Raw genomic sequence first — 14,484 nt, 5'->3', positions numbered from 1 at the left:
ATTAGAGACCAAAAAGGGATCTGAAACAAGCATCTTCATGATATATGGGGAATAACTTGACCATAAATGAATTGGTCTCTGAAATTATAGCAAGAAGTGCCATACCTCCAAAGGAAAGCTGGGATTGATTTGGGGTTCTAATTGGAAGTATTTATGAACAAGGGATCAAAAAGGGACTACCTTTATTTTGGTTATATTCTTATCCTGTATCAAGTATTTAAGCTTTAATGATGTGTCCATACTTGTCCTAACGGTTGAGGGTTCAACCTTTGTGGTCCTACCAAGCTGCAGCCTGCAAATTAATGCATTTTATTCACTATATTTGGTAGTAGAGGACATCTGAGGGAATACATGACCTGACAATGCATTCCACTTCATGTTTGCATAGCAGTACAACCAGGTGATATTTGTTTTGTGAAGCTGTGAGAAGTCCACACTGACTGATTTTAAGCATGTATCTCTACTACCTCCTGTTAAGTGTATTTAGTGTATGTTTCAAATTTTTATGGTAGGCGATAACATTTTTGTCAAATTTTTCTCAGCAACTACAACTCAAAGCCTGTTTATCTATTATTGTTGCAGTTAGACTCCTTCTTTAAGAAGTTAGCAACAGGTTTGATATTGGAGAGCAGTGGTCCTTTCCACGTAAAATTAGTCAGAAGTTATGACATCATAGTAAATCAAAGTATTGTGACATCATAATTTACGACTAATTTTACACTTACGATTTTTTGTGAAAAGGACCACAGGTGTATACACAATGAGCTATAGTGCATATATATATTTAGTTATGAAGCCTCTATTGGCTTCAGGGTCATTGAGTTATACTGGTTTCTGTTTATTCATGCACTGATATCCTGTGTCCATAATTCTTTTGTCTGCTAAATTTTAAGATTCCTTAACGGGAGTAATTTGTTGTTTGATATTGTATACTGCATTCTCAGTTATACATCAAATACCTCGTTACTTGCATAATAAGTTACACATAATAGCGTTAAATTTATTGGGCATCTATATCCCAAAACACCTTTGTCCAGTTTATTATTAAACCCCAATAGATGAGTAGGTAGTACATGTACTGTGAAAGTACTTTTATTTGTGGGACCCAATTTTCGTGGCTTTAGGGAAAAATCATCAGTTCGTAGATTCTTGAATTCGTGGATTTGACAACTCCATCATACATATAAGTGGGTAATTTCTTTTTTGTTGGGAACAAAATTACGTGGTTCAACAAACCCATAAAAATTGGTATCTCCACAGTAGATTTTAACCACCTTGTCCATCTGTCATTCCTCCCTTGCTCTTATCTTTTCTTCTGTCCATCATTATGAATTCCAAATGATTTTAAATTCAATGTTCTGCATCACTTAAATGAATTGCACTTTAATGTAAGCAATGTTGGTTGTTCCAAGATATTAGCCTTCTGTTTTGTGGAACATTAAAATTCCTGGATCACCCTCTGATAGCAATGATATAACTTTCAGTTTGCAGCTTCATTGCATTGAGTTTTTAATGGAAATTAGGAATAATTCTATGTGACATAAGCTCCACTGATGTGTGGAAAACAGCCCAAGGCAACCTTTGATCGTGATTTCATACTTTGTATACGACTGGTCATGCAACTTTAAATTATGTCTCTTTTAATTTCCTTTCTGTCAATTTTTTTTTTAAGAACTTGGCAGCTCATATGAACCTTAGTTCAAAGTGATAGGTCTTGTATGTAATCTCTATGTTTCCAGCCTTTTCAGTATATTTTCAACATTTTGCTTCCCTTAATTGCTTAAAAACCATTGTACAGCTTATGACAAAACGAAGTAATGTGAGGTTTTTTGGTGTCCAACTTGTCTGCAAACTATTGGAATTACGATATTGTTAACTATAACTTTTACTTATAGTCAGCTGTTTAAAGTCCTTTTACAATGATTGATATTTCACTTGCTAGACCCAAATACTGTTATATTTTTTTGCACAATATATGAAGGTTTATAGGAATCACATAATACATGGTCTCAGGGGCAGATCTAGGATTTCAGTTTAAGGGTTAGGGGGTGAATAGAATTAAAGGCCAAAGGAAGTGAGGCAAGGCTATTTTTAGGGGTAAAATTTGTGAAAAATCAAGATTCCATGCAAACAAATCCCCCCATTTTAGTGAGGATGAATGCCTGGCATGCTTTTCCTTGGATCTTGACCTGGGTCAGTCCTTTCACTTATATCTTGAATATAAAGGGCAACTCTGCCTAAATATGTAGGTTATTTAGGTTTTAGCATTAGTTAAATAGTTTTTGCTAAGCGAGTAAAATGAGTAAATGAGTGATTATCTTACATAATAAGATGACTTTGCCTTTCTGATCTTAGAAGAAGTGACTTGACTTGCATTTCTAGTCACAGAAAGCTAGTCCTAATTATCAACTTTTCCATTTATCAAATGTACTTCTCCTGCATTGTATTTTAACTATCTACAAGTTATGCTAAAAGCATTGTCTTTTGTTCCATTCTGATATTGCTTTCCTTTAGCTTAATCTTGAATATCCTTGACTTAACCAATATTTGTTTTCAGTCTGTCAAATATATTTCACCTTTGCTCATAGAGCTTGCCGAAGTAATTTGGACTAAAATCAACTCAATTTAAAAATGATAATTTTAAAGAATTTATCATTTGAAGCTGTAGTTTTCTATGTGTTTTTATCACTTCATGGTGAGAATACATTTGGATCTTTTCCAAACAGAGATGTTTTTGTATATTAATGTATCATAAATTGCTATTCTCTGAATCACAAGCAAAAACATACATGTGTATTCAATAATTACATGTATGAAAAGGGTTAAATGAACTGTTTCCAGGGTATTTGTAGATGATTACTTGTTATTTTGATCCAAGAAAGATTAAGTAGAGTATATTTGCATTTCCATTTTTATAGTAGAAATTAGAGTGCAGTGTAAAGTGTTTTAAACTTTTAGTTAATTAAAATTCAAACAAAAGTTACCCTTAATCTCTGACTATCGAAAAAAATGTATTGTTAGTTATAATGCAGTCTTTTCATTGAATAAAACGTTAAGCTGGATTTGATTACTTTTATCCACAATTAGGACAAATAGATTCCTACATGATTTTAGAAGTTGCAGGTGACTACTCTATATAATGTCACTTTAAGAAGAGGACTGGGGAACATGGGAGTACCAGTACATGGAAATAGTCATTAATAGAGGAGATTGAGAATAGGAAAATTAAAGAAAAAGGACCAATAATGTTTTGCTTGTAAATTTCAATTAAAAATTTTGCCAACTTTGTTCTTCAACTTTTAAGGTCTGACATCCATTGTGACTTTTTAATGTATTTCCAATTTATATGTTTTTTTTTTACTTTATTTTGATTGATTGTATAATAGACTTTTCACACATCACTTTATATATTTTTTCACTTCAAGCTTTTTGCTTACGAAAACTAGTTCAATCTTCCTTTGGTTGTCTCCCTTTTATCACTCAATAAGAAATTTTAAAAAAGCCATGGCATTTACTGAAAATTTTTGTTTTATATAAATTGTTTTATTTATATGTTACACATTTCTGAGGATAGATAATTTAATTGATTTTTTGGCAATTATTATCATGCATTGTTTAAAATATGAATGACAGTTATACATTATTAAATATTTATTATTTATACCTCAACTCAAAGAGTGCCTGAGTTGGTAGTATATTGGAAATTTCATCCATTTGAATTTCATTGCATTGATCTTGACTCCCACTGGTTGGATTGATTTCAAATTTGATGTATTGCTTTATTTGGATGGGGCATACGTTGTAAGCAGTTGCTGTTGTATATTAGTTTCCTGTATGTGTGGGGATACCACATGTTGATAGTTGATCAGCTGAATGACTGTATTTGGCAGTTTAGGTATAGTAATGACAACCTGTCCTATTTTGGCAGTAACTAAAACTTTATAATATTAGAATCTACAAATTTTACTGCAATGGGACTACTGTGTCTTTTCAAATATTGTAAAGTTAAAGAGTAATGCAATGATATAATAATCAGAAGAAAAAAATGAAATGCAACTTGATAATAAGCCCGTATGATTTTTTTACCAACTGATGCAATTTTTTTTTTATAAATATTCCAAAATTAAAATCATAATTTAATGAAAAAAATTCCAAATTCACAATAACAGATTTCTGCAATGATTACTGATTTTAAAGTGAAAATCAGAAACTGCTGATTATGCAATATGTTTTTACTTATAATTTGGGATCTTAAGTGCTTCCTCTACATTATGATGCATACTTAGATGAGAACTTTATTTCCCTTTCTTTTGATGTGCCATATCATAAATTTTTCTTGTTTCTTAAACTTTCAAAAACTTTATACAATATAAGTTTTCATTAGTCATAACTATGATAATATTATCAGATTAGTCATTCTCAACTCCACATAAAACAATTATCTTGATCATTTAAGAGTGATGCAATGCTAGGAGGAGGGATATTAAGATACAAAATGGCCTGGTTTTTCTGAAGTCCACAGAAGATACATAATAATATACATTGTAAAAGTTTCATTTGCGGGATGAACATAAATTTTGTGGAAAAAGATTTGTTAATGTAAAGAAGTTTTTTTAACCCTTGAAGTATTTTTAGTAAGTACATGTATTACATTTGCAAATGAAATATCTCTAGGCTTTGGGGCATAATTTCTTCTGAAGTGTATCTTCTCCTTTCTCAGTTAGACTCAGAGTGACAATAATTCATTATTTCATTATATAGCTTACTAGAGAAGAGATAGAGAAGAACTACCAGAAACTGATGAAGGAACATTTGGAACTTCAGCGATTACATAACATTCTACAGAAATATTGTGGGAACAATACCATGGATCCTGAGAGAAATTTTAAGGTCAGTTTGAATCATGTATTTGAGAGTTTTGCATACTGTACATATACATTATGGCATATTTTTTATATCTGTTTATACAATACTTGTGTTGTTGAAAAAGGTAGCCTGTATGTGTATGAGGCTTATGGTCAGGATAAAATGCAAGGATTTGTATAGAAAATACAGCCTGTCTCCAATGCCAAGTATTCTGGTTGTATTTCTCTACAATGCACGAATAGTTTATCCTGCAATTTAAAAGCACAAAACAATTATATATGTGCATGTCAAATTTCATTAAGTCAATTTAAATCCTTATTATGCAAGATCAGTTATATCCTTTTTCTGCTGGTTCCTGAAGATGGTCAAATGTCCAGAAATGTTTTCAGAGTTTTAATTACTTCCTTAGAAGTACTGACAGGAAACCCTCTGTAAACAAAAGTCAGATGTATATCAAGCATGAATGAATTTTCTGTAATTGCCCCAACTTTTCAAGGATGATACAGTAGTTGTGTCAAGCTGCAACCTGTAGGGCATTTTATTCCTGTCTTCATCCTATGTTAAGGATAAAAATAAAAGGTAAATATTAAAGGATTGGGTTTTAAAAGGGACATATATGTTTATTCATTGCTGATTTACTGTGTAAAGGGTAATTTTACTTGATTTTTTACAGACTTGTAAACAGTTGGAATCTGATTTGTTTGATGCATCTTGTACAATAGAGAGCTTGCGACGGCTGGTCACAGAATCCACTGAGGTATTGTGGCATGTTCTGCATGTGATGTTTGAAAGGTACTATAGTTTTTCACTAAAACACCCATTTCATATGCAATGGTCTCAAAATTACAGTTACATACATAGTGAAACCTATGGGACCTGAGCTCTGAATAGAATGGAAACTTGTACAAACCAGACATTTGTCAGTCCAATGCAGTTTGAACCTGTAAACTGAAGTAATTGGAAAACAAAAATTGAAAGATTGTGTAGCACATTTCTTATAATGGCACTTTTGTTTAGAAAGGTATTTTGATTTCTAGTATTTAGCATTGGTCAGATGTCATTATGTTTCCACCCCATTTTGGTAGGTAGACATTCTTTTTGGCTTGTCTGTCTGTACGTTTTTCTGTCACAGTTTGTCCGCACAACTACTCTCAACCTACTTAACCAAAATTTACGAAACTTGTAATTTAGCAAGAGCATCATATGTAATTGTGCATATTACCAGGAAATTCTGATTCCTTATTTTTTTTTGGAGTAATGCCCCTTTGAACTTAGAAATTTGCCAAAAATCCTCAAAAATTACCTTGTCAGTGCAATTTTTCTGAAACTATTGAATTGAACCAAATTTTTACAAAACATGGCATGTAGCAAGAACTTCATATTCAATTGTGCAGGAAATTTTAATCCCTTCATTTTTTTTTAGGAATTATGCCCCTTTGAACTTAGATATTTGTCAAATATCCTCATAATTACCTTGTCAGTTCAAATTATCTGAAACCACTGAACCGGGCAGTGCAACTTCCTTCTCTGCAGCCTCTCAACAGAATTTTATGAAGCTGTTCTGTGGCCATGGTGGATACTGCAAGTGGACCAGTTTATGGGACGGGAGGAGACATGTGTTATTGCAGACAAAAACAAACTTTAATTTTATATACCATTTGGATGTTTCTTATCTCCCTTTCTCTGCAATTGAATGTAATTATGTATTTGCAAAATAGCTATGACAAAGCTTTTCATCTCATTGTATGTGGTTTATCAGAAAAAAGAGGCTAACCTTATCATTTTTTTGAGAGATTTATAAATAAATGAATTTCGATTTCTTGAAAGATGTTCACAGTAAATTTGGTTTTGCTTTTAAGTTCACATGGCCCATAGAGCCATTTTAGCTATTGCCATCACTTGGTGGCTGTTGTTGTCATCTGCTAACTTTTCTCCAAGCACTTCTTCTCTTAAACTACTCAAAGATTTTATTAAAATTGGCATGAATGTTCTTTACATATAATTTTCTTTAAGATGCTTTATTCAGGGTTCAATATTTGCTGTTAGATATAAGAAATACGTCATTTAAACAAAGTTTTTCAATCCCTTTTTGGCCCTTTATTCATGAAAGGTCAGGGCCATAACCCTTTTAATCCATCAACACCTTCCTTTTGTGTTATAAATTTATTTAGTACAATTTCAAACAGATCCATACACTTTCACTCAAGCTGTTGCTCAAAAATTAGAAAAATGTTGGTTTTTGGCCAAAATCAATCCCAGTCTGACTTTCATAGTATGAAATCTTGTGATAGAATTTATAGAGATACTTACTCTTATACCTTAGTTATAGTGTCAATTTTTAAAATATTTGTTTTTGGATCCTATTTGAACATTTTTCAAAACAGTATGGGTTAGTCAATCAAAACTTTCTTTTTGTTCTATGGAACGCTATGGTACAATATCATCAAGATCCATACACTTAATGCATGCTATTTTTAGAAATATGTAAAACTCCTTTTTTTGGCCCTTTTCAACCCCTTATTCCTGAAAATTTATCATATCCCCCAAAATGAATCCTTATCTGACCTTTGTGGTAATGCGTCACCATAACATAGAGATCCATATGCTTATTCTTGAGTAATGTATATATATTGTTAAGGAAATGCAAGTTTTTGACCCCATTTGGCCACTTTTCTCCAGATGGTTTGAGCCTTATTCTTAAAAATCAATACCAATCTTCCTTTTTATTTGACTGCAAAAAAATTGTCTTTGCCCTTTGACATATTATGGACCTGTGTATACGTGTATGTACTATTCAAGTTGTTGCATGGAAACCAACAACACTTTTTTTATTGAAAAAGACAGCACCATACTACTATAGAACCAAACATATTTCTGTCACTTCAGTCTTCAGTATCATGATTCTTGGAGCACAGTTTGTGAGCATCATGACTGTGGAGACATGTTCCAGTATTGGAAGCTTTAATGTTGTTGCATGCATAAAAATAATAAGAACTTAGGCTGATATAATTTTCAGTTTTTACCTTGATATTGATAATAGTTGATGAAATAGATAATATTGTTCAGCATCATGAGATGGGCCTATGCCGAAATTTTCAAAACGATTGGTCAACTGATGTAGGAGTTACGGCCCCTGAAACTGTTTTTTTTGCATTTTTGGCATGTGCAACTTTGAAAATCTTCTCAAAATCCATTACACAGAATTCATTGAAAGTTGGCATATATGTTCCTTAGGGTATCCCACATTAAAAATGACCATTGAGATTGTTGATTCATGAAAAAAACATGGCTGCCATTACTAAAAATAGAACATATGGGTCAGATGGCAGTTTTTTGCAAATAACTCAAAAACCATTGCCTTTAGCAAATTTCTGTCAGGGTAATATTGTTTAGCATCATAAGATGGACCTATACCTAAATTTTCAAAACGATTGGTCAATGATGTAGGAGTTACGGCCCCTGAAACAGTTTTTTTTGTATTTTCGCTTGTACAACTTTGAAAATCTTCTCAAAATCCATTGCACAGAATTCAATGAAAGTTGAAATATATGTTCCTTAGGGTATCCCACACAAATTGACAGATGGGATTGTTGATTGATGAAAAACATGGCCGCCATTACTAAAAATAGAACATAGTGGTCAGATGGCAGTTTTTTGCAAATAACTCAAAAACCATTGCCTTTAGCAAATTTCTGGCATGGGGTAAAAATGTTAAGCATCATGAGACAGTCCTATGCTGAAATTTTCAAAACCATTCATTGACTAATGTAGGAGTTACAACCCCTGAAACAGTTTTTTTGTTGTTTTTTTTTCACATGTACAACTTTGAAAATCTTCTTCTCTAAAACCATTTAAGATCATTGAATGAAAATAAGCATAATAGTTATTTAGAGTATTGTGCTTAAAATTACTGTTGTGATTTTTAATCCGTGAAGAGATATAGCTGCCTATACTAAAAATGGAACTTAGGGGTCATAAGGTTTTTGAAAAAAATTCAAAAATTGTTGCCTTTAGCAAAATTCTGGTTCAGGTCATGAAAATGCTATGAATAATTTTAGTTGATTTTAACTTAGCCTGTCTCATTCCTCAAGTTTTTTAAATAAAGAAATGCTTAACCAGGTGAGTGATTCAGGCTCTCTTGAGCCTCTATTTACCTTGATATTGCCAATTTTGTTATACAGACATTCCTGTTTTTACATTGATATTGCCATTTGTAATACTGACTTTCCTGTTTTTAGCTCACCTAGCCAAAGGCCAAGTGAGCTTATGCCATCACTTGGCGTCTGTCGTGGTGGTGATGGTGGATTAATTTTAAAAAATCTTTTCTTCTGAAACTACTGGACTGTCAGATTTTAAACTTTGCATGATTGTTCCTTAGGGTGTTCCGCACAAAATGACTGATGGGATATTTGATCCACAAAAAAACATGGCTGCTGTTACTAAAAATAGAACATAGGAGTCAGATTGCAGTTTTTTGCAAATAACTCAAAAACTGTTGCCTTCAGAAAATTTCTGGCATGGGGTAAAATTGTTAAGCATCATGAGACAGACCTATGCCGAAATTTCAAAACCATTCATTGACTAATGTAGGAGTTATGACCCCTGAAGCAATTTTTTTGTTGTTTTTTATTTCACATTTACAACTTTGAAAATCTTCTCTAAAACCATTTAAGACCATTGAATGAAAATAAGCATAATAGTTCTTTAGAGTATTGTGCTCAAAATTACTGTTGTGATTTTTAATCTGTGAATAGATATAGCTGCCTATACTAAAAATGGAACTTAGGGGTCATAAGGAAATAATTCAAAAATTGTTGCATTTAGCAAAATTCTGGTTCAGGTTGTGAAAATGCTATGAATAATTTAGTTGATTTTAACTTAGCCTGTCTCATTCCTCAAGGTTTTGAAATAAGCAAATGGTTAACCAGGTGAGCGATTCAGGCTCTCTTGAGCCTCTATTTACCTTGATATTGCCATTTATTATACAGACTTTTCCTGTTTTTACCATGATATTGCCATTTGTTATACAGACTTTCCTGTTTTACCCTGATATTGCCATTTGTTACACAGACTTTCCTGTTTTTACCCTGATATTGCCATTTGTTACACACTTTCCTGTTTTTACCTTGATATTGCCATTTGTTATACAGACTTTCTTTTTTGAATATTCCTCATGTAATTTTGTTATCATATGGTTTGTATCCAGAGCTATGAGATGGCTTTAATCAGTATATATACTCACTGCTATGGAATTTGAATTTTTGAATTTCCTACCAGCTAGTGTAGATTTCACTATACTATATAATTGTTAGCTTTAGACTTATGACATTATGGTGTAACCTGCGTCTTGCATATTCATGAATTTTATGAATTTTGCGAATTTTTGTTATTTTTTCTTTCAATGATTTTTCTTCATCCATTTCATTTAAAAAAACCCAAACATTTCAAGTATTTCATTCCATAATTTAGCTTCATCAGTTTTTTTTCCTGTAGGAATCAAAGAAATTGAAAGCAGCAATGAAAGATCTGAAGAAATCTGAAAAGAAACTGAGTGAGAAGGTAGGTGCAGTTAAGTGCTGTCAAGAACATTTAACCCCTGCTAGTGTATCAAGCTTCTTCTTGCAAAACATGTGATTAAATACACATTTGATGTTAATCTGTCTAATCTAATAAATGTCAGCAATGGTCCTATAATATGTTTTCTGTCAATGTGTCTGTTCATATGTTACAGTTTGATTCATACATGTAACTTTAATTTTTTTTCCTCTTACATTTTTTCATATTTAGTATGTATGTAGCTTACCACTTAAAGATGCATCACATACTGTGATGACTTTCATAGAAAAATTACTTTAAACCTCAAGGTCAAAAGATTGAATTTTATTCTTTAAAAAGAATATGTGAGTCTACAATTGGTTGTTACCAGTTGTCTGTTACCCAATACTTAGCAGTTTCCAAAACATTAATAAAAGGAAAAGATTGAGGAAAAAAAACTTGGAGTACTTTTTTTTATGCTGCATATTGAAAAATTTGTGTTCAATATTGCTCATGATAATTTATAGAACAAAGAGTTTGTGTCAGAGATTTCTAGACTGAAAGATGAACTTGTTGGGGCTTATGAGAAGATTGATGACCTTGAGTTCCGAATTGAAGAGATAGATAGTGTTCATGGGGTAAGTACACTTTGTTTTCTATATCTTGTGAATTTCTGTTTGAAAATAAAATGGTATATACTGCACAGTGCTAGAGTGAAGAATTACATAGTGACTGGTATTTATATAGATATTCTATTATGAACTGGGCAATGAGAAAATAATAGTGATTATACACAAAAATTATAAATACAGTAAACATCCTACATTATATACAATTACGCTCATTGGAGAAAGGGAGATAACTCTGATATATCTTTGTAAAAGTAAGGCAATTCAAGATTAATTTTTTTGTTCCAAGGTTATTTTTCATAAACCCAACATAACAGGATGATGTATGTTTTCCTTTTAATTTCCATGAAATGGTGATGAAATTGCTTTTGATATTGTTCACAACCACATAAAATGATAAGGGAGATAATTATATATCTTGGAGGGCCTGCGAACCAAGAATTACATTTTGTTGGCCTTAGATAGAGTCTTAGCATAGAATATTGATGTTATGAATAAGGTAAGTAAAACACTTCAATCATCATCATTATTTACAGTATATCTATTGTCAAACGTATAATTTCTAGATTTATACTGATAGAACTTGTGTATGTGCCAACTTGTGTCCTTGATGCTGTGTCTTATCTTTTATTTCAAATGCTGCAACTCTGAATCATCAATTAGTTTGCTAAATCACTGGCAAGCAATAAGAACAGGAAGAGAGCAATTTATTTTTCATCAATTATGTCTCACTCTATCTTCAATAGCGAGATACATAGATAGTAAGAAATATACCAGCATCTTTGCAAATAGATTTATATTTAAATTTGGTTCATACAGTAAATATTGTAGGCAAGACTTGAATCGTTTTCTATGAAATTTTACTGCATTTTTTACTGCATTTTAATTTAGTATTTGAGGAAGGAGATAAAACATCTTTGACAAGTAGCGATATCTATAAAAGGTCTGTAGCAATTGGGATTAGAGGGGCTATGTGCTATTTATTACATTCTATCTGAATGTGTCCCATTGAAATCTGAAAACTTTACTAAGATTGTTAAAGAATAGCCTATTGAAATTCTAAGGATCATTAAAATGGCCCAATCTCAAAACTATAATCCCAATCACTGTGTCTTTACATGAAAAAATGGACTACAAGACAATGGCCTATTCTCAAAATCAATTATGTATCTGTATGCATTGTCCTTAATAAATTGGCTCTTAAATTTTTTGTACAAAAGGTTGAAATCTAGTATCAAAGATAAAGTATCATATTCCCTAGGGCTATAATGCATTGATCATGTTCACCTGTTGGTCCATTCCTTAAGTTATCCATTTTTCTTCCAGTTTCTAACAAGTTGCATAAATTACACATTTGGGACTTTTTTTACACTGTATGTATGTCTGTCTGATGGAATTATAAAGCTGTGTTTTATGTTAAAGAAATATTTTTTTTCAAAACTGTATGTATTGCCTTGCCTTACCCTAGTGAGGTGTTGCCCATTGCTACAGTGTTTTTGACCTATCTTTTTGTGTTGTTGGGGGTTGCCTTGTACTATTGTGTGGATGGGGTGTTACTTAGTACTGTAGTGGTGTTGGGGGTTGCTTAATACTGTAGCATTGTTAGGGGTTGCCTAATACTGTAGCATTGTTAGGGGTTGCCTAATACTGTAGTGTTGTTGGGGTTTGCCTAATACTATAGTGTTGTTGGGGTTTGCCTAATACTATTGTGTTGTTTGGGTTTGCTCAATACTGTAGTGTTATTGGGGTTTCCTAATTCTGTAATGTTGTTGGGGCATGCCTATTACTATATTGTTGTTGGGGGTTGCCTAATACTGTAGTGTAGTTGGGGTTTTCCGAATACTTTCGTGTTGTTGGGGTTTGCCTATTACTATAATGTTGTTGGGGTTTGCCTAATACTGTAGTGTTGTTGGGGTTTGCCTAATACTGTAGTGTTATCAGAGGTTGCCTAATACTATAGTGTTTTGGGGGGTTGCCTAATACTATAGTGTTGTTGGGGGTTGTCTATTACTATAGTGTTGTTGGGGTTAGTTTCCATCTAGTCTGTTCTTATACCCTGAATTGCTTTTCATTCAACAACTTGAGAACTTGTTCTCTTAGACTGATCAAATTTTATGTATTGTTTCTTATCGTGAATTGGAGACACTAAAAAATTTTTTTCCTTATCCTGAAATGAAGACATTAAAATAAATTTGAAGATTTTAAAATTTATTGTTTAGATGTTATCTTATCATTTGTGGGTGTTGTGTACCTATGTCAGTTTTAGTGTTGGCACTTTCACAGAATAATATCAGAAATATAAATGTTTGGATATGCTTTTTGAGAAACTTACAGCAAATGCTGAAGATGACTTATGTATCAGATAAGGATTAACTAGATCGTTAGTGTAATGTTAACTCCTAATTAGCGAGTAATTAACTGAGATAAATTCTTACTGGTTCTATTGATTTGATTAGCAGATGTGTGATACCCATCAGTGTATTGGATTCAGGTACATGGTAATAGCCACAATATGATTACTAACTCTCTGCTTCAGAATTATATTTATTAAAAATTATATCGAAACTAGAATGTTGGTTTTCTGGTAAAGACTAATACCTATAGATTATAAGCTGATCCATTGTTGATAAAAAATGTCTTTTTTTTTCACTTGTAGGGAAGTTTTTTAATGTTCAGTCCACTGTAAATATTTATCTTTATATATTATTGTGTATGTTAAGTTCTATAAGCTTTTTATTGCAAATTCTAAAAAAACTGATATTTTTACTTTATGAATGCAAAGCAAGAGTGGTAGTTTTGAAAGATAATTTAGTTTTTAGATAATTGGAAGTCCAAAAGTAAATTGCCAGATACTTGCATTTAATTAAGTTGTGGTCTTTAAAATGTGCAGTCTTTGGTCTTTCTTTTTAACTTAATGATTTATTTTTCAAATAGCAATATACATGCTTGGATTCAGGTGGGGGCGCCCCATCTGAAATTGGGTAATATTTTTTTTGCTTGAATTCTTTGATATTTTATACTAATTTTTTGTTTTGCATCGCTTCGCTTGGTATTGAATTCTACTTACTATCCTTAACTGGAAATCCTGGATCTGCTCCTGATGTATTTGTTTCAACGAATATGCATTGCCCTCTACACCATGGGGTCAAAATATTTGTATGGTGCATTCCAGCAGCTGACCAGAAGCTTCAGGTGAAATAAATCTTGCCATAATCTTCTTTGGGATGAGGCAGAGTGGTCTGCTATGCTTCAGTAACATGACTGTGTATTGCTTTATGAAATTGATTATGAATGGTCTGTTTCTTTATGATTGACAGATTGTTCATTTCTTGCAAATAACATTCAGTACACCTGCTGTTCATGGTTCATTATCAAAGATAACTAAATCAAGCAACTGTTTTAGTCAACTGTACATAACTATCTTCATGTAGTTGTACATAATTAGAATAGGTAT

The 14,484-nt window shown here is 32.2% G+C and overlaps 1 protein-coding gene across 10 annotated transcripts in view; it reads left to right on the top strand.

Moving 5' to 3' along the window:
* LOC148620887 (uncharacterized) overlaps positions 1-14,484 on the top strand; it is an 85,865-nt gene that overhangs the window by 10,958 nt on the left and 60,423 nt on the right. For 9 of the 10 annotated variants that reach the window (XM_088574726.1, XM_088574725.1, XM_088574724.1 and 6 more), the window contains exons 8-11: positions 4,762-4,890; positions 5,540-5,623; positions 10,360-10,425; positions 10,929-11,039. In XM_088574726.1, coding sequence (XP_088430852.1) covers positions 4,762-4,890; positions 5,540-5,623; positions 10,360-10,425; positions 10,929-11,039 — 390 coding nt within the window. Of the gene's footprint in view, positions 1-4,761; positions 4,891-5,539; positions 5,659-10,359; positions 10,426-10,928; positions 11,040-14,484 lie in introns of those variants that run through there. The other variant, XM_088574727.1, reaches the window with a different exon arrangement.

Source organism: Perna viridis, chromosome 3, assembly GCF_037379345.1.
Source record: "Perna viridis isolate PV_CMFRI_1.1 ecotype Kerala chromosome 3, ASM3737934v1, whole genome shotgun sequence".
Taxonomy (NCBI): Eukaryota; Metazoa; Mollusca; class Bivalvia; order Mytilida; family Mytilidae; genus Perna; species Perna viridis.
This window is presented reverse-complemented; position numbering and strand designations above follow the sequence as displayed.